Raw genomic sequence first — 21,845 nt, 5'->3', positions numbered from 1 at the left:
ACTCACCTATAAAAAGACACAGACTAACAGAATGGATAAGAAAACAGGATCCATCCTTCTGCTGCATACACGAAACACACCTTAACTTCAAAGACAGACCCTGCTTCAGAGTAAAGGGCTGGGAAAAGGCTTTCCAATCAAATGGACCTAAGAAGCAAGCTGGTGTAGCTATCCTAATATCTAATAAAATAGACTTCAAACTAAAATCAATCAAAAGAGATCAGGATGGACATTACAAATTTATCAAAGGAAAAATCCACCAAGATGAAGTCTTGATTCTGAACAATTATGCCCCAAATACAAAGGCACCCACATTCATAAAAGAAACACTACTAAAGCTTAAATTGCACATCAAACCCCATACATTAGTAGTGGGAGATTTCAACACACCACTCTCACCAAAAGACAGATTTAACAGACTGAAACTTAACAAAGAAATAAAGGACCTAACAGATGTTATGATTCAAATGGACTTAATAGATATATTCTTTTGTGTTAGGACGGAATGTTCTGTAGATAACTTCTTCTCAGCACCTTATGGAACCTTCTCAAAAATTGACCACATGCTTGGTCACAAAGCAAATCTCAACAGATACAAAAACATTGAATAACCTCCTGTATCTTATTGGACCACCATGCCTTAAAGTTAGATTTCAACAACAACAAAAATTATAGAAAGCCTAAAATCTCTTGGAAACTGAATAATGCCCACCTAAAACACAAATGGGTCAAAAAAGAAATTAAAGATTTCCTGGAATTCAATGAAAATGAATGTACTACATAGCCAAACTTATGGGACACTGTGAAAGCAGTGCTAAGAGGAAAATTCACAGCACTAAATGTCTACATAAAGAAGTTGGAGAAATCTCACACTAGTGACTTACCAGCACAACTGAAAGCTCTAGAACAAGAAGAAGCAAACTCACCCAGGAGGAATAGACACCAGGAAATAATCAAATTGAGGGCTGAAATCAATGAAATAGATACCAAGAGAACAATACAAAAAAAATCAATGAAACAAAGAGTTGGTTCTTTGAAAAAAATCAACAAAATAGACAAACCCCTAACCAAATTAGCCAAAAGGCAAAGAGAAAGCACCCAAATTAACAAAATCAGAAATAAAAAGGGAGCCATAACAACAGACAATGAGGAAATCCAGAGAATCATCAGGTCATACTTCAAAAACCTGTATTCCACAAAATTGGAAAATCTGGAAGAAATGGACAATTTTCTGGTTAGATACCACATACCAAAGTTAAATAAAGACCAGATAAAGTATTTAAATAGACCAATAACCCCTAAAGAAATAGAAAGTCATCAAAAGTCTCCCAACCAAAAAAAAAAAAAAAAAAAAAAAAAAAAGCTCAGGATCAGACGGTTTAAGAGCAGAATTCTACCAGATTTTCAAAGAAGAACTAATAGCAATACTCTTCAAATTGTCCCACACAATAGAAACAGAAGGAACATTACCAAACTCTTTTTATGAGGCTACAATTACCCTGATACCCAAACCACACAAAGATGCAACAAAGAAAGAGAATTACAGATCAATCTCCCTCATGAACATTGATGCAAAAATACTCAACAAAATATTGGCAAACCGAATCCAAGAACACATAAAAAAAATTATCCACCATCACCAAGTAGGTTTCATCCCAGGGATGCAAGGATGGTTCAACATATGAAAATCTGTCAATGTAATATACCATATAAACAAACTGAAAGAAAAAAATCCACATGATCATCTCATTAGATGCTGAAAAAGCCTTTGACAAAATCCAACACCCCATTCATGATAAAGGTCTTAGAGAAATCAGGAATACAGGGAACATACCTAAACATAATAAAGGAAATTTACAGCAAGCCAATAGCCACCATCAAATTAAATGGAGAGAAACTCAAAGTGATTCCACTAAAATCAGGAACAAGACAAGGCTGTCCACTCTCCCCATATTTATTCACTATAGTACTTGAAGTTCTAACTAGAGCAATAAGACAACAAAAGGAGATCAAAGGGATACAAATTGGAAAGGAAGAAGTCAAACTTTCACTATTTGCAGATGATATGATAATATACATAAGTGACCCCAAAATTCTACCAGGGAACTTCTACAGCTGATAAACTCCTTTAGTAAAGTGGCAGGATACAAGATTAACTAAAAAAAAAAAAAAAAAAAAATCAGTAGCCCTCCTATACACAAATGATAAAAGAGCTGAGAAAGAAGTCAGAGAAACATCACCCTTTACAATAGCCACAAATAATATAAAATATCTTGAGATAACACTAACTAAACAAGTGAAGGACCTGTCTGATAAGAACTTTAAATCTCTAAAGAAATAAATTGAAGAAGATATCAGAAAATGGAAGGATCTCCTATGCTCATGGATAGGTAGGATTAACAGTGAAAATGGCAATCTTACCAAAAGCAATTTACAGATTCAATGTAATCCCCATCAAAATCCCAACACAATTCTTTACAGACTTGGAAAGAAAAATACTCAACTTCATATGGAAAACCAAAAGACCCAGGATAGCTAAAAGAATCCTGTATAATTAAGCAACCTCTGGAGGCATCACCATCCCTGACATCAAGCTCTACTATAGAGCTATAGTAATAAAAACAGCTTGGTACTGGTATAAAAACTGACACACAGACCAATGGAATATAATTGAAGACCCTGACATCAATCCATGCACAAATGAACACCTGATTTTTGACAAAGAAGCCAAAACTATACAATGAAAAAAAGAAAGTATCTTCAACAAATGGTGCTGGAATAACTGAGTGTCAATATGTAAAAGATTACAAATAGACCCATATCTGTCACTGTGCACAAAACTTAAGTCCAAGTGGATTAAAAACCTTAACATAAATTCAGTTACACTAAACTTAATAGAAGAGAAAGTAGGAAGTACTCTTGAATGCATTGGTACCGGAGATCACTTCCTAAATATAACACCAGCAACACAGACACTGAGCACAACAATTAATAAATGGGACCTCCTGAAACTGAGAAGCTTTTGTAGGAGAAAAGATATGGTCAATAAGACAAAGCGACAGCCTACAGAATGGAAAGATCTTCACCAACCCCACATCTGACAGAGGACTGATCTCCACAGTATATAAAGAACTCAAGAATCTGGACATCAAAATACTGAATAATCCAATTAAAAAATGGGCTAAAGAGCTAAAGAAAAATTCTCAAAAGAAGAATCACAAATGCTGAAAGACATTTAAAGAAATGCTCAACATCCTTAATCATCAGAGAAATGAAAATCAAAACAACTCTGAGACACCACCTTACACCTGTCAGAATGGCTATGATCAAAAACACTAATGACAGTCAATGTTGGAGAGGATGCGGAGCAAAGGGAACACTCCTCCACTGTTGGTGGGAATGCAAACTTGTACAACCACTGTGGAAGTCAGTATGGCGGTTTCTCAGAAAATTGGGAATCGATCTACCTCAAGACCCAGCCTACCACTCTTGGGCATATACCCAAGGAATGCTCAATCATACCACAAAGATACGTGCTCAACTATGTTCATAGCAGCACTATTTGTAATAGCCAGAACCTGGAAACAACCTAGATGCCTATCAACTGAAGAATGGATTAAGAAAATGTGGTACATATACACAATGGAGTACTACTCAGCAGAGAAAAACAGTGACAGCATGAAATTTGCAGGCAAATGGATGGAACTAGAAAATATCATCCTGAGTGAGGTAACATGGTATGTACTCACTCATAAGTGGATTCTAGATATAAAGCAAAGAATAATCAGTCTGCAACCCACAGAACCAGGGAGGCTATATAGCAGGGGGGACCCTAGGATGACTGTGGCTTACAATAAGTTTTGGTTTTACTCAATTACTGGGCAAGCCTCAATCAAACATTCCACTATTAGGATAAGAATTTATACTGTATCAAGCTGATAATAGAAAAATAAATAAATAAAAATGGGGGGAAAAAGGGCACATGGCTATCAACAGTGGGACTGGAAGTTTTGCTTAGGCTTCCTCAGTTACACTAGGAAGTCCTCTCCTACAGTAGTCTCTTCAGAGCCCACCACAACACCACTTCTGAGGACTCACATTCAAGTCTGAAGCTCTGAGAAGGCTTGGTTGTGACTCAGCTGGGCAGAAACAGAGACAGGAACTGAGGTATCTGTGGTGGGACATTAGGCCTGGTGACTAAAAGGGTCACACTCTGGGGAGGGTGTGGCTTGCCCAGATGTTCTATGTTTAGGCCTGCTCTGGGCTACCATATATTCTGTAAAATCACAGCCTTAGGCTTGAATTACTCCACTTAAAAAACAGCAGTGTGGACCTGAGTCATTCCATTTGAGTATAGGTGCCAGGAAAGATGAATTCTACATCTTATTTATACAAGTAAACAGCCTCCATCTGTTTTCCTCCACAAGGCACAACTGACTATTCATTTCTTACAATGAATGATGATATTGTGAACATACCAAATCATACCAGGAACTCTTAGATGTACAAGCTTTTGAGTTACTTCAGACCCAGGACGATGCAAGGGGCACTCCAAGACTGAGATGTGGCAGGTAGGCTGGCTCATCATCTAGTTCTTTGGCACAAGCCTCCATTAAGGAAAATGACTACTATAAAGGACTGCTCCTTTTGTCCCCAGCTTGAGCTCTAGTGTAGGCTTCTCCTGCCCATGACACTCAGCACACTTTACAGTGATATTTGGAGCAGCCTGACACCAGGACCTTCATTTGACAAGTCTGCATTTTGAGCAGCTCTGTGCTATAGTTCATACAACTTCTGACCAGGCCCAATTATTGGAAGTAAACTGTAAAGTAAGATCTGATGATTAATACTAGTAATTAAGACCAGAATGAAAGGACTTGTGATTGCCCATGGCCATGGCTGTGACTATCAAGCAAAGCCAGGGGCACTCGGTAAACTTCACCCAAGAAAGCTGACATGACTTGTTTGTGTATTGTTATTCAACAAATTCTGGCTTTGTGGAAAGTCACAGGTACATCTGGCTGTTTCTGATAGAGCACCCTCATGACACTGGGTCACCTTGGAAGTGTCTACATGTACCTGAGTCTGTGTGAGTGCAACTATGTCAGGAATACCCAACTGAGAGCTCCCCAGTAATTCTAGCAGGAAGTAAGTCTGCATCATAATTCTAGCAGGAAGTCTGCATTGTGCATCTCTTAGAATCCATCCTGGATCCTTCAGTATTTGCTGGTAGGCAGGCAGGGAGGGCCCCAAGGCAGCCTGACTTTTAGTCTAGAGGGGCTGGCTGTGTACATGAGCTCTGTGACTCTCTGGGTTTCTCAACAAGAACCACCATAGGGTTCTCCCCAACCAAAACCCCTTTATCACCTATAAAATGCCAGGAAATGGACATCATAAAGTAGTTTCATGACTCCACAGTCAGCAGCTGGGTAGGGAAGGAACACTGACATTGGAGTTGAGCTTGCCCCTCACTCCTGATAGGGGCATGGTGCATGTGTGAGCACAACCTCCCTGCTTTTTGCCTCAGTTTCTCACTAAGATGGCACAGTGAGGACAAAGATTCTGCCGACTCCTGATCATTCAGCCTTTACTTGTGCTGTAAATCTACACCTTCTCTGAGGAAGAGAAAACAGCGAGCGTGGAGGAGACCAAGGAAGTGGGGTAAGGTGGCGCTTTGTTGGATGCCAAATTGAGAGACCCACATACAGAGAAATGCTCATCAGCGTTTTTAATATTCAGTTGCTGAATGTCCCCATGGGTGGCAGCTGACATCGAGATAGATGCTGTGTGGTTATGTGCAGCAGAGGATTTTATTGGTATTGATGAGGTCACATGGTGTCTGGGGTGTCACAAGGCATGAGAGTGAGCAGAACATCTTCTCTCACAATGTCTTTACTACAGAAGTTGTGCCTGTAAGGAAACACAGTGTTTGGCACTGGTGTGCTCTGACATCCTTAGGAAAGCTATCTGAATTTTAGGCAGAGTTTACACTGAGGCAGTTCAGAACCTGGGAGAGGCATGCCAGGGCTATGGCTGCCACCATCCGAGTTTCCAGTAACAAGCCCACCCAGGCCAGGGCAGGGCCTTCCTGAGGAAGCACCATCCCTTTTTTCATTTTAACAGATCCTGGTGGCCACAGTAGACTGATGTAGAGACAGTCACTAACGTTTTTCTCAGTACTCAGCTGGATACCATGGTATCTAAGATAGACTGAATTCTCAGTTGGAAGCAAATACACCAAAGGGTTCACATATGTAAACTATACCACCTGTAGGTGAGGAGGTCCTACGATCAGCCCCGCCTCATAGGACAGGAAACAGGCACAGAAGGCTCTATGTAAGGAAAGGTCCAAGATGCAAGTGCAAGTCTACCTTATGCCATAGTCCATATTTTCTATTGTAGTATCACCCATCCAGATCTCCCTTGACCTGTTGTCCAGGGTGAGGGCCAGAGTCTGGCTTTCTCCTTGGGTCCCCCATATCTCTCCCACCTTCCAGCTATGACACTACTAGTTGCTTGATGGTGTCTTCATTGAAGAGAAGGGTTCCCTCTGGTGTTATTGAGACTCCCATGATAATTATGTGACAGCTTATGATAACAAGTGGAAAAGGTTTCCAGTATGAAGCTAGTGCAGACACAAGTGACTGTCTCTGTGGTTATCGGAGAACCAAGGATTCTCTGAGGTCTTCCACCTGACACCCAGCGAGCTCTAACATCATGTTCCAGCTGTTCTGGTTTGGTTTGGTTTTACCAGTGTAGCCGCTGGCAAAGTGTCCATGCATCTCTGATCACCCTTTATCCATTCTCCTGTAAGCAACCCTGTTACAACTGCTTGTCTTTGTTGGCCTTCCCCAACTTTCTCTCCTGAGTGTGTCTTTCCTGGAAGTTTTAACCTGGAATTCCTGCATTCAAAATCTCAGCAGTCTGGCTTCCTTATGCCGGCCCCTCAGCAGTTCCTTCCTCCCCCCAGTCTCCTCAGCACTCTGTGCCTCCTGGGTCATGTGATCTGCCACGTGCACCGATGTCTTGTTTTTCTTGACACTAAAGTGTAAACTGGCTGGATGCAGGCTCTACCTTTGCTTTCCCTGATGTTTTCCAGGATAGGTCCCCACGGACTCTTTGCCAAAGTCACATTTGCAGTGGGCACTGAATGGAATGGGGGTAGGAAAGGCAGGAAGGGCTCTATTTTTCTTTTGGTCTCATGTCACTGGAAGAAAGTCCAGTCAGCAGGTCCTAGATAGCACTTGGAATCCCACTGAGATGACTACATCAGATTCCATGGAAAGGAAACCAGAAGACATTGAGTCACAATATTGACTGCTCTTTAACTTTATAATTATTATTGGTGTTATTTAGCCACAAGTGTTCCTGGCAATTCTCCTAACAGTAGAATGTCTGAATAATTTACTAGTTGAGTTTTTTTTATTCCCCAAGCTAGTTTGTGGCATTTAGAGTGGGTTTTGACTTTCTTATATTTAACCCCTTGGTGTCAGATTGTTTGAGAGATTCTTAGGTCAGTAAGATGGCTCAACAGGTACAGCCCAACCTGCTGGTCTGAGTTTGTTCCCCAGAATTCACATGGCTCTGGCAAGCTGGCCTCTGAGTTTGTGTGCACCGTGGCATATCCACACATAAATGTATAAAAACCTTAAGAGAGATTTTTCTGCACAGAGAGTGAGTAGGCAGAGTTGGGGCACTCTACCACTGGAGGGCTTATCAACATAGATGGGCTCAGGGCCTCAGGGCCTCAGAAGTTGCTTCAACTGGATCTGTTTGATTTCCAGAAAGTGTACATCTTCCTTCAGAAACTTCCAGGATTTCAGTGACATTCTAATGTGCCATTAGCCACACAATTGCAGGATCCAGGCCTTGTATAATTAACAGACCTTAAGAACTGACTCTAGAGACAACATCTTACAGTGGAGGCTGGAGGGAAGGCTCTCCACTGGTCAGCCTGGGCCTCCTCTGTGCTGTAGTCCCCCTGAGAGTATGCCCAGTCCTGCTGGTCACCTGACCAGTCTGCCAGTCACCTGACCAGTCTGATGGCTCTGCTTTCCCACCTTATGGGAATAGGGGAGACTTCAGAAGTCCACCCGAGTTAGTGATCCATGGATCAGCCACAGGCCACTCTGCCAACCTTTCTTCCCCACCTGAGGAAGTGATATTTCCAAGGGTCTTGAGTTTGCTGGCCTTCTTTAATCCCTAAGAACACCAGTAGCCAACATTCCCCACAAAGCCTACAAAGTTCTGCAAGCTGACTTGGAGTGGAGCTCTGTTCTGCCTCCCCGGGTTATCATCTCTTCTCCATTCCAGCTGCCCTCTTTTCTACTGAAGGCCCCGTGTCTACTCAGGCAGGGAAAGAGGAAACTATGGGTGGGGATGAGATTACACAAGTCCTGTCCCTTCTGTGCTTTCTCTGTCCTCTTTCAAATGATTTCTCTTTTCTTATCTGTCCCAGGGGAGAGGGTTCTCCTATAGACGTTCTCTGCAAACACCCTGAGACAACTCAGCAAAGGAAGATACTTACACGGTCTGTTCCTCTCCTTTTTGCACAGTGATCTTGGCCGCACCCACTTTGGGGAAACTTGGGTTTACTACATGATTATTCCAAAGAAATTTGACTTTCTCAATTGTTCCCACATCAAGCTTGGCATCAAATTCATTGGAATGCGTAGCACCTGGCACCAAAATGCCCCTTGAAATAAAGGAGAAATGTTCAAGTTTATGGAAGCACATTGTGATGACCACAGAGGACCATGACCCTCCACTCTTAGCTAACATAATAATGAGTCTTCATCCAAATGCATCCTCAAATCAAAGATGGAAGAAAGGAATATTGGCAATAAGCTGGCAACCTCAATCTACTATTTCAGATTCCTTTTCAAATTAATTCATCTTTTTTTTGTAGAAAATGATAAAACTCTCTCAAATTATTTTAGTTTTTTTTCAAGAAGAATCATCCATATTGCAAGCTGTCATCTTAGCTTAACATGTGTTATCTGGAACAATAACAGATTTTTAAAGTATAATATATCAAGAGTGAAAGAAATTATTAGGTTTAAATTAAAAACTATTGGAAGTATGAAATTATTTTCTGTACATAAAGTAGTTTCAAACCCATGGATGTCTAAAGATATAAACATTTAATGCTGTGCACAAAACAGGGATTACCTGAAGATATCGTACTGTTGAGTATTGCCCTTGCTTCCAAACAGAGCCACTCTGGCCTGCCCAGTGACTGTTCTTCCAGACAGTGTCAGGGAAACCCGGTATCTCCAACCTAGGCAAAGCAAGGGAGAGGTCACCTCATTGATACAGAAAATAGTTTAGCCCAGATTACCACCTGCACCCTTACACAGAAGCACAGAGTATGAGAAGCCATACTTGCTAATCCACACATTAAAAGAGTATTCAGTGGTGGCCCCTTTGGACCTGTTTGCAGTTAAATTCATGATAAATAAAATTAAATGTTTACTCCCTCAAGTTCACTAGCCTTGTTGTGGGTTTTAAATTGCCACGTGAAAACAATGGCTTCTGGATCCAACAGGGCTGAGTGAGCCCTCTGCTCCAGAGTGCTGGTGCTGTGTGCTATGGCAAGAAGAGACCCAGGGCTCCAGGCCACCCATGAGAGGCCAGCTTAGCAGTGTGGAGCCCCTCCAGCCTGGGTCTGTCCCATCTCTGCATCCCTGGGACCCCTGGTGCTCAGGTAGTTGTCATATAAACATATACCTAGGGTGCTGTCCCAGGGCATGTACAGATACACAAACACACACAGAGGCATGCAAACACACACACACACACACACACACACACACACACACACACACACATACAGTACATTCATATATACACATATGTGCATCCAATGTACACACACATATAAACATACAAATTTACCCAGCCATCTATACATATGTACACCAGCACATGCGTAGCCCTGTCTAAATTCCCCCTCACCTCTCACACTCCCAGAGACTTTGCCCCTTTCCTTTCTCTTCTCAGCTACCCATCCTTTCATCCTAGCAGCAGCCCACCAACCCAAAGCTGACAAGGACTCGTACATTTCAAAGCATTGTCTTGATCATCCTTTCAGCCCTGTATCTAGCAACCCATATCTGTGATCCATAAATAAGTATTTATGGGGGAATAAATGATTCCTTTGTTATAGTTAAAATATAGGCAAGCCTTCCAAGTATTGCTGCATTAGTGGGGGTTAATTAATCAGCCTTCTGGAAAAAATGATAGGTATGTGTATTTACAGTGATAGGAAGGCCCTGAATCTCCATGAAAGCTGGATACCCATCTACTGGTTTGTCAAACCAGAAGTATGTATTTAAAATGATGAGTTTTGCTGTATATAAATTATACTTCAATACACCTGACTTTCGGAAACTATACATAGCATGTTGTTTTTATGTAGTCTCATAAATGCGTAGTTTCTGTTTTCCATCTCATGGAACACACTAAGTAAATTGTCACAAATGGCCCAAACATGCCTAATCTGGACCTGGCATTTGAGTGCATTCAGTGGGATTATAAAAGGAATCATACCTCTCTGTACTAGCCACTCTATATCAGAGAGGCACCAGGGTCACATGGATAAAGAAGGATAAGACTGGAACTGGGCCCCTTATGGAGACCCATCTGGCAAAGAGCCATTACCAAGTATGTTTAATGAATGAATGAATACAGAGGTGTGTGTGTGTGTGTGTGTGTGTGTGTGTGTGTGTGTGTGTGTGTGAGAGAGAGAGACAGACACACACACACACACACACACACACACACACACACACACACACACACACAGAGTCCTAAAAAGGAAGGGTATAATGATGAACTGGAGAGGGGTAAAAATTCTAGCTAGTTGTCCCCAAAGCTATGCAAATTGCCTCAACCCCACAAGTCACCCTTCTCTTCCAGTCATTCCACAAAATGGAAATAAAATGGAAGCAATGTGGGTGCTTTCTTTGCCTCAGGGGAATCATGCATGGGATGCCCAGGGCAAATATGTCTTTCTCTAAGGTAATCAAATGTGTTCAGAGTTCTTTCAGGTTAGAGGCAAGCTTTCCCTCCTAACAGGCATGACACTTTCTGGGCAAGTATTCAACTTACGTGCAAAGTTCTTGGCATCTCCTGTGTTCAAGAAGAACTTCTGTGACTCCCCACTTGTCTTGCCAGCAAACTTGTCAGCATAGTGACCCATCTGTGGACAGCCTTGGTTTGGGCAGGGGAAGCACTTGTCCTAGTGAAGAGAGCAGGGGGCCATGGAGCAGAGAGCTGGAGAAAGCTGATGCTCCATGTCCCTGCAGCCCTGCTTCCTCCTTTGCAATGGGAAGAGAGATGGAGCCCATCGTCTCCAAGTTCCCTTCATCCCAGCAGAATGTCTAGCCATGATGTACAGCATGTTAGAGTGACCAGGGACCTTTAAAGAGCACTGCCGTCTTGGGCCCAGCTTCCATCAGTTGAATTTCCCAGGCTGCTAGTGGTGTCAACTCTCCTTATTGATTGTAGAGCTTACCAATAGTTATCTCTCAAGCTCATGTCAATGTGTATCTGTTCTCTGATCTTCCAGAATTTTCCTCTCCTACATTGCTCATTTGTGCTCGCTCTCTCTCTCTCTCTCTCTCTCTCTCTCTCTCTCTCTCTCTCTCTCATATATAGCTACTTCCTGCTAAGAGTTGTTGGGGCTTTTCCCTGCCTCCACAAGTATGCATTCTGAGGGACCAGGTAGAGCATGCATCAAGAAGGAATGGCAGATCCCCACATAGTAGGTCCTCAGTGTGTGGTGCCCATCACTCATGATTGATTAATAGCTTACAGATTCAAAATCTTTGTAGGAAGTGCAAGGGTATGCAGCGAACCCATCGGGGTTGAGAATGCTCTCCGAGTAGTACTTGTAGCTTCTCAGGTGGTTACAAGCCACAAAGTCCCGGGTTCCTGAGGAAATAGGCAGGAGGTCAGTTCAGGCAATGGGAGGCAGGCTGTGACCACATCTATGCGTCTCTTTCTCCAGTGTAACAGGTCCAGAGTGGGACTGTATCCACAGAACTTAAGTTCATGATTCATTCACAATAATCACAATAAACAAACAAGGCTTTGGGTGTTGGGAATAATGTTCTGGTTACTTCAATGGTGTCCACTAAACCCTCCCCTTTCCTGGGAAGTAGATGTCATAGTATCCCTTTTATAAAAGTATCCACAAATGGATTCACAAGATTATAGCTATCAAGGGGGAGAGTTGTAATGAAACAGTTCATCTGGTGCTCAACACTGTCCCTCTTGCCTCTGTGTCCAGGAATAAGGCTGGAAATCCTCAAAGACACAACTAGCTGTGCCATAATCTTCCACACATGGCACCATAAGCACAGGGTCATTGTCACAATGCTCTTGTGCAATGAAGGTAAAAGTAGATTTCAGTGGCTTCAGCTGAGTGTCCTCCTTCTTATCCCTTCTCACTCCCACAGTGTTCTTTCATGTCCTTTCTCAAACCACTTGACAAGTATCCCAGCAAACCATCTAGACCTGGCCTGAACTTCCTTGTCCATTGCTGATGGAGCTGTCAAAGTCCAAACAAGTATCCTTAATGTTTGCATCAAGGACATCTAAGACATTTTGATTGAATTAAGTAAAAAATGACACTCATAGATTCCTTCATACCACTAAGGGTTTTTAACTCAAAAATTGACTAGTATGGCTGCTGAATTCTTGATCTCATTAGGCAGTATTGGAGCTGTTAACTGAAGGACGCCCTTTATCCACAGGTATGCTCACCAATGACAAGTGGACAGTTCCCATTCTAGCCTTCCTCATGTGATTGCTCCTCATTTCTGCTCAACATAAGTGAGCAATGGCTTGCATCATGAAGATAGCCTTTCCATGCATGCCCATGGGATACCTTTACTCTAGCTACCTAGGACTGAACCATAATATTGATTCACAGGGAACGTCTGCAGGAAAATCCTCTTGGGACACCTGTGATGTCACTCTTGTCACTTCCTCCTCTCTATGCAGTGACAGTTGGGATTAGAGTGTTAAGACAAAGCTCCGTGGTTCCTTGCTGCTTACGCAGTCCAGTACATACACGACAATGTTTTAAGGAAACACAGCATCAGTAGATCTGAGATCTGAGAGCTTTGCAGTTTTTTTTTTTTTCAGAAATAATATGCAGAAAAGAAAATCATGTATTTTTAAAAGGAAATACATTTTTATTACTAAGATTTGTTATGGGGCTAGGGAGATGGCTCAGTCAATAAAGTGCTTGCCTTGAAAGTAGGAGGACTTGAGTTTGATGCCAAGAACCCAAATGAAAAAAAGCTAAATGTGTCAGTGCATGCATTTAATATTGCTGGCATGGTGGTAATGCTTCTCTAGGCCAATAGGGGCAATTGTATCATTTAAAAAGGTGCATAGTATCTCAGGAATGACACACAAAGTTTTCCACTAGTCTCCACACACAATACAACCCCTACATACAAACACACACATGCACACACACACACACACACACACACACACACACACACACACACACACACACATGGTAGTGGGGTATCTGTCACGGCAAGTGCTGAGTACCCCAAAGAAGCACCGTCCTCCCGGACAGGCCCTCATGCCCTTACCTGACCAGATGCCATCTAGGTCCACAATCTGTGACAGGGCATTCTTCTTGCACCCAGGCATGTTCTGTCCTCCGTTGGGGAAGAAGTCAAAATGACCCATCATTTGATTTGTTCCAAAACCTAAAATATTTGTAACAACAAGACAGGGTTTGGGTTGTGTAGCACTCTCAGGGTTAAAATACTGTCATTCTTGTCCACAGCTAGAGACTGGAACACCATGGGGCTCACCCAAAAATGGGATCAAGGGAGCTGCATCTGTGTGAATCACATCCACAAAGTTGGCATCTGAGGGGTCGAGCCGGACCTCTTCAGGAGTGCCTTCAAAATTTGCTTCTACAGGATCCAGTCCTAAAAGAGATGGCCAATAATGTCAAACAGTAGGTCTGTGAAGGACCAAGGCAATGGTTATACAGGCTGGGAAACATGCAATTGAACGGGTACCATACTTGTCCCAGTGCTACTCCTTTAAAGGGGGCTTGGCGGCAGGAGAGGGGAGCACATGAGAAAAGAACTCAGATTTTGTTTGAGCAAGGATTTCTTCCTACATCAGATTCTTCCATGTATCTTTCATATTTCATATTCTCATGTTCTTTCCTTTTATCTTAGTGAAGAAAACAGAGTCCTGGGCCTGTCGTGTAGCTGGTTCTACTAAGCTACTTTTTGGGCAAGTTGTGTATGACTTTGAGAAAGTCATTCAAGAGTTTTGTATCTCAGTTTCCCTATTGTATAAATTGAAGGTAATAACTTCATCAATTTATATAGTTGTTGATTAAGTAATTTAATATACAATGTGAGGCATAGGGGCTGGTATGGAAGCATATAACCTGTGCATTCTTGGGCAACCAATTTGCTTCCCTGAAGGAGCTTCTTCAGTTCTGAGGATTAGATGAGGAACACAAAGTAATTTTTGCAATACTTAGGGTAATTGGGCACTTAGCTGATGCTTCCTTTAATAATGGCATTAATAGCCTTGTGTAGATATGTTCTATTGCTCTTGTTATAATGCAAAGACTTTGCTGTGTTTGAAGGCCGTTTAGATGGTGCCAGTTAAAGGGTGGTTTTGGTAGTTACAGTAGCTGGGATCCTTTTACCAGCAGAAAGAGTGGGACACAATTTCGAGGTTCCACTCCACCCCACCTTCAAAGAGAATAAGGAAGTAATGGGTAGTGCAGTCCCTGTTCAAGCATACTTGCTTCTGTCCAGACTAGCTATACTCTACATTTTCCTGGTGTTCAAAGTTGCTGCATGACCCACATCAAGGGAAAATTGTACCTAGAGAGGAGTAGCTAAAGCCATAGCAGAAGCATCACAGACACATCCACCATCTTCCTTACCAACAGCGATGGCCCATATGTTGCTTAGAAGTGTCCTGAGATCTCCTGTCTGGGCTATACCCAGCCCTGCCCTAGCTGAGGGATTCAGACAGCTCTAAGATGGACTACAGGCTTATGACCATTCTGGGGTTGTGAGAATATGACCTGGGGCCTTACCAGTAATCCTGCCTAGGCCTGGAGTCCGACTTCCTGCTTCCCCTGCCACATGAGCTCCTAGGCTGTGGCCAATGAGGTGGACTTTGGAAGGCGAGTAGCTGTAGTTTGTCTAGAGAGGAAAGATCACATTTGTGGGTCATGCTTGTGCTCTGGTTAACATGACTCCCCTCTTGGGAACTTTCCCTGCTTTCTGGGGCCTTAGGATTGAGCCCCAGTTCCTGATAGGGACCTCAGGACATTCCTGACTTCTGGTGGTCCTTCCTAGACTCTTCTCTAGCTAAAACTCACTGTGACCTCAAATAGTGTCCTGCTTCTTCACCCCTGGGCCTGTTTTGTGGTCACAGCAAGTCTTCCCTATATGTAGGGAAGGCCTAGGACTTCACTGATCGCCTTTGTCTCTGTGCATGCTATTGACCATCTTCTCTAGAAACACAGGATCACCAAGACATTCACACGCAGTGTTCTCTAAAATCCCCCAACAGGTTTTTTTTTTATGTTGTTTGTTTGTTTTTTTGGTGCAACCCCATGGGTTCTGATTTCTGTAGGGGTGCAGAAGCAGTTGATTATCTATAGGACATGAAATAGAAGGACTTTGATCTGGTATAGAAAGTAGCCATAAAGAATTCCTGAATTAACACAAAGAATGAGAGACAAGTATTTGCTGAGATGAAAGACCAGGACAGGAAGAAACAACAGGAATGATTACAAAGGGAAAATTTCCCAGCACCAACAGGACCCATGGTCATAGGGACCCTCGCCATCAACTGCACATCCTGCCCGCTGGCTCTGTTTGGCTTCCCTGGACAATGCCAGATTTTGCTTTGCACAAATCCCACTTACGTAGTGGGCAACTCCTGGAGCCAGATGAGCTGAGCCCCAAAGACAACTCGTCTGCTCACCTGCTCTATGTTTTGACAAGCTAGTTAGTCTCCCTGTGCCTCAGTTTTCTCAACTGTAAATCAAAGAGGATAATAACATGCCATCACTAAGGGCTAGCCAGTAAGTTTCTCTTTTACTCATGTGCTACCAAGGTGGTCTTCACTTCTTTGTAACTCCTAAATTCACCTTTGTACCCCACCTCCCTCTGGCCTACTCACCGCAAGGATGTCAAGCATGTGAGCCAGCTGGGCACCCACTACTCGAACGTTGTTGGCAGCCTGCGAATAGGTGGTCTGAGAGCCTCCCTTCCAGTCCACACAGATGCAGTTCACCTCCTCCACTCTGAACATGTTCTAGGGTTGGGGAGACACAGTGTTGCCATAGGGCATGGGGAAACCCATCTAGGCAGGGATCAGAAGTGTTGATATTGACTGGATCCTGTCCAAGGGATCTTGCAGTTCATAAGGGTAAATACTAGCAGCAGAGAAGACCCATATCCTAAAGATGAAGGAAAAGCCAGCCCCTTTGATTTCTTCAACCACATCTGACAAAGTGGATCAGTTACACCATTAAAGGAATCTGGTCTGACAGGAAAAGACCTCAGCACAGTGTCCAGTGACTACTGTCTATGTGAATTTTTGGTTCTGCTTGTGAGAGGTCCTTTAGGTGACATGCCAGACCTCTAGGAATTTCTTGAGCTATAAAAAGGGAGAGAGGTGTCATTTTCCAGTCAAGATGGCACAGAATTTCCTGGAGGGGACATACATGGCAGGTATATGAAAAACAGAAGAGCACTGATGTGAGAGAGATTGAGGAGGTAGGAAGGAGAAATGTCCCCAGTGCTCAGCCAAGCCGTGCATGTGGTCAGCCTGTCACCCGCAGCTGAGGTCTTCTTCTGACCCTTTCATGACAGTGCTAACTAACACTCATGGCATCTCCAGTTTCTGGCAGTAGTGGTTCATTGGGACTTTTATTGTCAAAGCAACCTGTAGAAATCCCTGTAGATCCTAGAAATTTTGGTGCTAAAAACTTAATTAACAAGATGCTTATTAAGAGGTGGGCGGTGGTGGTGCACACTTTTAATCCCAGGACTCGAGAGGCAGAGGCAGGTGGATCTCTGTGAGTTCAAGGCCAACCTGGTCTACAGAGCTAATTCCAGAATAACCAGGGTTACGTAGAGAAACCCTGATTTGGAAAAAAAAAAAAAAGTGCTTATTAAGGAAGGCACAGGAAGGTGCAGAGTGACAAACTGTAATTTTTCTTGGCAATATTATCACTGTACGTGTGGAAGGCAGGTGGTTGCATAATTTCTTAGACAGATAGATGGAATCTGTATACATAATAAGAAAGGAGTATGGTATCTTTTACATGTGTGTATACATGTATACATGTGTGGCTGTGCATGTACAGCCGTGTGTGTGTGTGTGTGTGTGTGTGTGTGTGTGTGTGTGTGTGTGTCTGTCTGTCTGTCTGTCTGTCTGCCTGCCTGCCTGTCTGTCTGTCTGTGACTGTATCCCATGTGTATATGTGTGTAGGTCTGTGTCCTTCTGTGGTGGTCTTCACTACCAGATGTACTCTTCTCTTACACCATTCTCTGTGGGGCCCCTTAAGAAGTCGTCCTGTTGCTGAACTGCTAGACTTCAGTGGAAGATAGGGAGGAGGGATCACAGGAGCAAGTGCGGTCAAGATCATGATGGGGAAAACCACAGAGACAGCTGACCCAAGCTGGTGGGAGCTCATGGATTCTGGCCTGTCAGCTGGAGAGCCTGCATGGGACCAAACTAGGCCCTCTGAATGTGAGTGACAGTTATGTGGCTAGATCTGTGTGGGGAGCCCATGGCAGTGGGACCAGGCGCATAAAATGGCTTTTTGGAACACATTCCCTAGGGTGGGATACCTTGCTCAGCCTCAGCACAGTGGGGAAGGGCTTGGTCCTGCTTCAACTTAGTTTGCCAGACTTTGTTAACTCCCCAAGGGAGACTTTACCCTCTCTGGGGAGTGGATAGGGATGGGGTGGGGGAGGTGGGTGGGTGGGTGGAGGGGAAGGAGGAGGAACTGGGATTGGTTTGTAAAATGAAAAACAAAACTTTAAAAATAAATAAATAAATAAAAGAAAAAAAGAAGTCATCCTGTTGATCTTAGTTCCTTGTGTCTTGAACGGTCACAGCCACATACCTCTGACTCTTAGGAATGTGGGGAAGATTTGGACAAATAAAACTGACAATCCCTCATTTGTAGAAATATAAATACTGCTGCTAAAAGTCGAGAGCAGGCGCTCCTGGACCATGGCTGAACAGGAAGCATGACAGTGAAGGAGAGGTGAGTTCCTATAACAAATCCCTGCTTTTGGCTGCAGAGGTGAGCTAGAGACAGGGAGAGGAATTGAGGCTTCGTAAAGAGAAGCGTTTGAGCTACTGTGAAGATTTCTTGCTTTCAAGTATGTAGTGTGGCCGTGTAAAGTGAGACAGCTCAGTGGTCGTGGCTGTATGGATCAGAGATGTTCCCTACCTTGCACATGTCTACCACCCAGTTCTCTTCTCCTTTGTCTATGAAGCCATGGATGATGAACCGAGTCTTCCTGGCCACTTGAAAATTGGAGGCCTCAATGGTTGATGGGTCAGAGGGCTGGAGAAGCTATGACAAACAGAAAGGGTTTCAGCTTTTTGCTGACCTGTCCCTTAAGCCTGTCTGTCCTCTTCTCCACCCTTGCCTGGCCAGTGTACTGGCCTCTGTAGGCTGAGCACAGAAGTCAGCGCTTTAGTACACCCATCTGGACCTCCACTCCTGATTCCTTGCTTCTTCTGGTCTGGGATGGGATTTACAGGGTTATCATTTCTATGGGCTTGTTGCATAGTAAGCCCTGCGCCCAAACCAGAGTCAGAGCTAGCAAGAGGATCCTGCAGTTGTGAACCATTCACTCACCCAGAAGGTGAGACAGGACATGGGGAGTAGGTACAAAGATAAGGAAATGCCCCCCACCCCCAACACACACACCAGAGTTCATGAAAAGTATCACCTGGAAAACATTTGGGTTCTCATTGGTGAAGAGCAGAAAGCGGGTGTTGATCTTCTCAGGGCTCCAAGGGAGAAGTTTTAGGGGCCTGATGGCTGTGCCTGCCCAGGGCTCAGTGTCAGAAAAGCATCCAAGGTCATTATAGCAAACCTCTTTTCCTGGGGAGAGAGAACGGATAGGCTCAAGGAGAAGCTGTTGTGGCGGAGCTCCCGAGCACTCACCTCCTCTTCGGCAGAATTCCCTGAGCCCTGAGGCAAGGAGTTTGATTGAGACATTCCTTGTAGGGCTGAGTGTTTCAAGGTCTCTAACTCTGCAGAATGTCTGGCTGTGAGTCTCTGTATTTGTTCCAGGCTAATGCAGGAGGAAGCTTCTCTGATGACAGTTGTGTAAGGCACCCTAACCCAGAAGCTATTTCAAATTGATAGCCACTTGCAAATGAAAATCTGGTTTCCTCCAAAGGAGTCTCACTGGGGAAACAAACCACTTTTCAGGGCAGGCCCTGTGCCCAGCAGTAGATAGTCAACACAAAATGAACTCAGCAGCATGTTTGGAGGTTCTTTGTCTCATGATGAATTTGTTTTAAGCATACAAGCCCTTTGCAGATCTATTGTGTTATCCAGTTTGGGGTTCTTACATGTGTGAACATGTGTGTCCCTGTGCCTATATGTAGGTTTTACACTTTTCATTTGGCTCTTTTTCTTGTTTGATACTTTTGTTGTATTCTTATTTGTTCGTTTTTTAATTTATTTTATTACTATTATTATTCCTTACATGTCTGTTTTTTTTCTAACAAGAAAATATAAAGGATGTGGATCCACATGGAGGGGAGATGGGGGTGTACGGGGAGGAGTAGGGGGAGGGGAAAGTGTAATCAGAATATATTGTATGAAAAGAAATCACTTTTCAATAAAAGAAAAAACATCTGAAACATCCAAAAAATCCCCTTCTAAAGTCTTCTAACATATTTGCAGAGCACCCCCTGCGAAGTCCACATTAACTAACCAAAGGGCCACTTGTTACTTCTAGATGCTTTAGAATTAATTGTTCCTCAAAAATTCAGGCTATAAGCTCCTCCGGGTATAGGGAGCTATTCCCCCCTCAATTACCCAGCTCATGCTCCCAGGCTGTGAGTTCCCCACTTTTCCCAGAAGGCTAGGAAAGTACAGGCTCCTGCAAGCTGTCTGGGATAAAGCTTTCTCCAGACCCTGCTGAGATTGTGGGAACACGCCATTACTTCATACAGGCTTGTGGTGTCACTTACCTAGGGCTGCTCCCAGGAGGAAAAGTGGGATTATCCAGAGCACCAGCATCTACAACAAGGTCAAGGACATCAAACATACTCAGCCTGGATCCACGAGCAAAGTCTCTCGGGAACTCAGGACTGTCTGTCTTACCTCTGCTTTTTAGCTGGTGGAGGAGTAGATTCAAGGGTGGCTTATGTGGTCAAAGGAGGAGGTGCTGTCTCCCCTGGGACCCACCAGGACCTTTTTATATTCCAGTCTTATCATTTGGACTCCAGTTCAAGCAAACAGTGAGGGATGAGAACAGGAGCTATGTGAACTTTGTCCTTCAATCTGTACCTTAAGTCTGTCCTTCAATCTGTTGTGTGTATTTACACACAAGGTTGGGATGGCAGGCGGATATTCCCACAAGCCTGGGAAGATGAAAGCATGCTTGATAGATGCAGAAAAGCCTGCAGCCTTGCAGTATGTGTCTGTGAGAATCTGTAGGAGCCAAGCAGCCTCTTCTTTCCTGTTTCAGGTTCACCACCAAGCAGTGTACAGGTGCACACAGATGCACTGAGATGGGAAGGGCTTGAGTTCAAAGACTGCCTGGGCTGAGGACTGAGTTCAAGTCCAGCCTGAGTGACTCAGTGAGGTTCTGTCTCAAATTAAAAACAATGAAGGTCCAGTTGTGCTCAAAGATAGAATGCTTTCTTAGCATGTGCAAGACCTTGGTTTTTATTTCTAGCATGACCACTTCCCCCAACCCACACCACCCCCAAAAGATAGCAGCAAATCTTACTAGCAGGGGCGGGGGGGGGGTAAATTCTCTTATGTACAACAGATGGGAATGCCCTGGAAGAGTAGAAAGTAAAGGGAAACATCTGTTAAGAGAATTTCTTCCTTTAAAGTACCCCCCACTTGCAGACTAGAAACACCCAGGCACAAGAGCCTTGAAGACAAACTCACTGCCTGCCTCAGTACCTCACCACAGTCTCCAGCCCCATTAACATGTTGTGCAGTGAACCAATCTGAAATGCAGTACTTAAAGCAGATGTAAAGACTGTACTGTCTCATTGTAGCTTGAAAAGTTGGGGTTCAGGATCCCCCAAATTCCATACCAGCGGTCTACGTCATGTCAGTTTTGTTCTCCTGCACAGCTGCAAGACAGACCTGACCCTCATTCACCTTCAGGTTTATGCACCCATGAGCAGCTGGCCAGTTCCCACAAGGCAGATAAGCCTTCACAGAGCAAGCATGTAGAGGTCCCAGACGTGCTCCTAAGTTAAATATGTTTCCATGTCAAGTTCACACACCAAAATAGCCTAAGAACTGGGGTAAAGGCCATAGGCCCTCATGTTAAGAAAGCAGAAAGGGAACCCACCCACCCCCAGAATAATGAAGAGTAGCAGCCAGGTTAGGGATATAAAGTAATTGTCTGCCATGTGTGAAGCCCTGGCTTCTACCCTTAGCATGGTACATACAGGTAGTACATACCCAACCCCAGCACTGGAGAGGTGAAGGCTCAAAAGTTCCAAGTCCTCCTTGACTACCCAGCAAACTGAGGCCAACCTGGGCTGCCTGAGACCTTGTCAAAAACAAAACAGAAACAGCAGCCCCC

General features: G+C 43.7%; 1 protein-coding gene across 1 annotated transcript; it reads right to left on the bottom strand.

Moving 5' to 3' along the window:
• Positions 1–5,789: 5,789 nt before the first annotated feature.
• On the bottom strand, positions 5,790–20,556 carry Pnliprp1 (pancreatic lipase related protein 1). The gene is made up of 13 exons (XM_036206724.1): positions 20,396–20,556; positions 20,263–20,311; positions 19,005–19,159; positions 18,497–18,622; positions 16,207–16,341; positions 15,110–15,218; positions 13,848–13,967; positions 13,620–13,739; positions 11,819–11,937; positions 11,113–11,242; positions 9,172–9,280; positions 8,528–8,695; positions 5,790–5,910 (listed from the first exon to the last, which is right to left on the bottom strand). The coding sequence occupies exons 2-13, from the start codon at positions 20,309–20,311 to the stop codon at positions 5,829–5,831; spliced, it is 1,422 nt and encodes a 473-aa protein (XP_036062617.1). The 5' UTR covers positions 20,396–20,556; the 3' UTR covers positions 5,790–5,828.
• Between the last annotated feature and the right edge of the window lie 1,289 nt (positions 20,557–21,845).

Source organism: Onychomys torridus, chromosome 1 (genome assembly GCF_903995425.1).
Source record: "Onychomys torridus chromosome 1, mOncTor1.1, whole genome shotgun sequence".
NCBI lineage: Eukaryota > Metazoa > Chordata > Mammalia > Rodentia > Cricetidae > Onychomys > Onychomys torridus.
This window is presented reverse-complemented; position numbering and strand designations above follow the sequence as displayed.

Bases quoted from the DNA above. Each gene is read 5' to 3' on its own strand.
- Pnliprp1 (XM_036206724.1), bottom strand. From the start codon at position 20,311: ATGCTGGTGCTCTGGATAATCCCACTTTTCCTCCTGGGAGCAGCCCTA. The intron at 16,342-18,496 runs GTAGGGAACATC...CCCCAACCCTAG, and splicing joins GGGTGGTAGACATGTGCAAG to AACATGTTCAGAGTGGAGGA. The intron at 9,281-11,112 runs GTAAGTTGAATA...TGCTTTGCCTAG, and splicing joins AGATGCCAAGAACTTTGCAC to GTTGGAGATACCGGGTTTCC.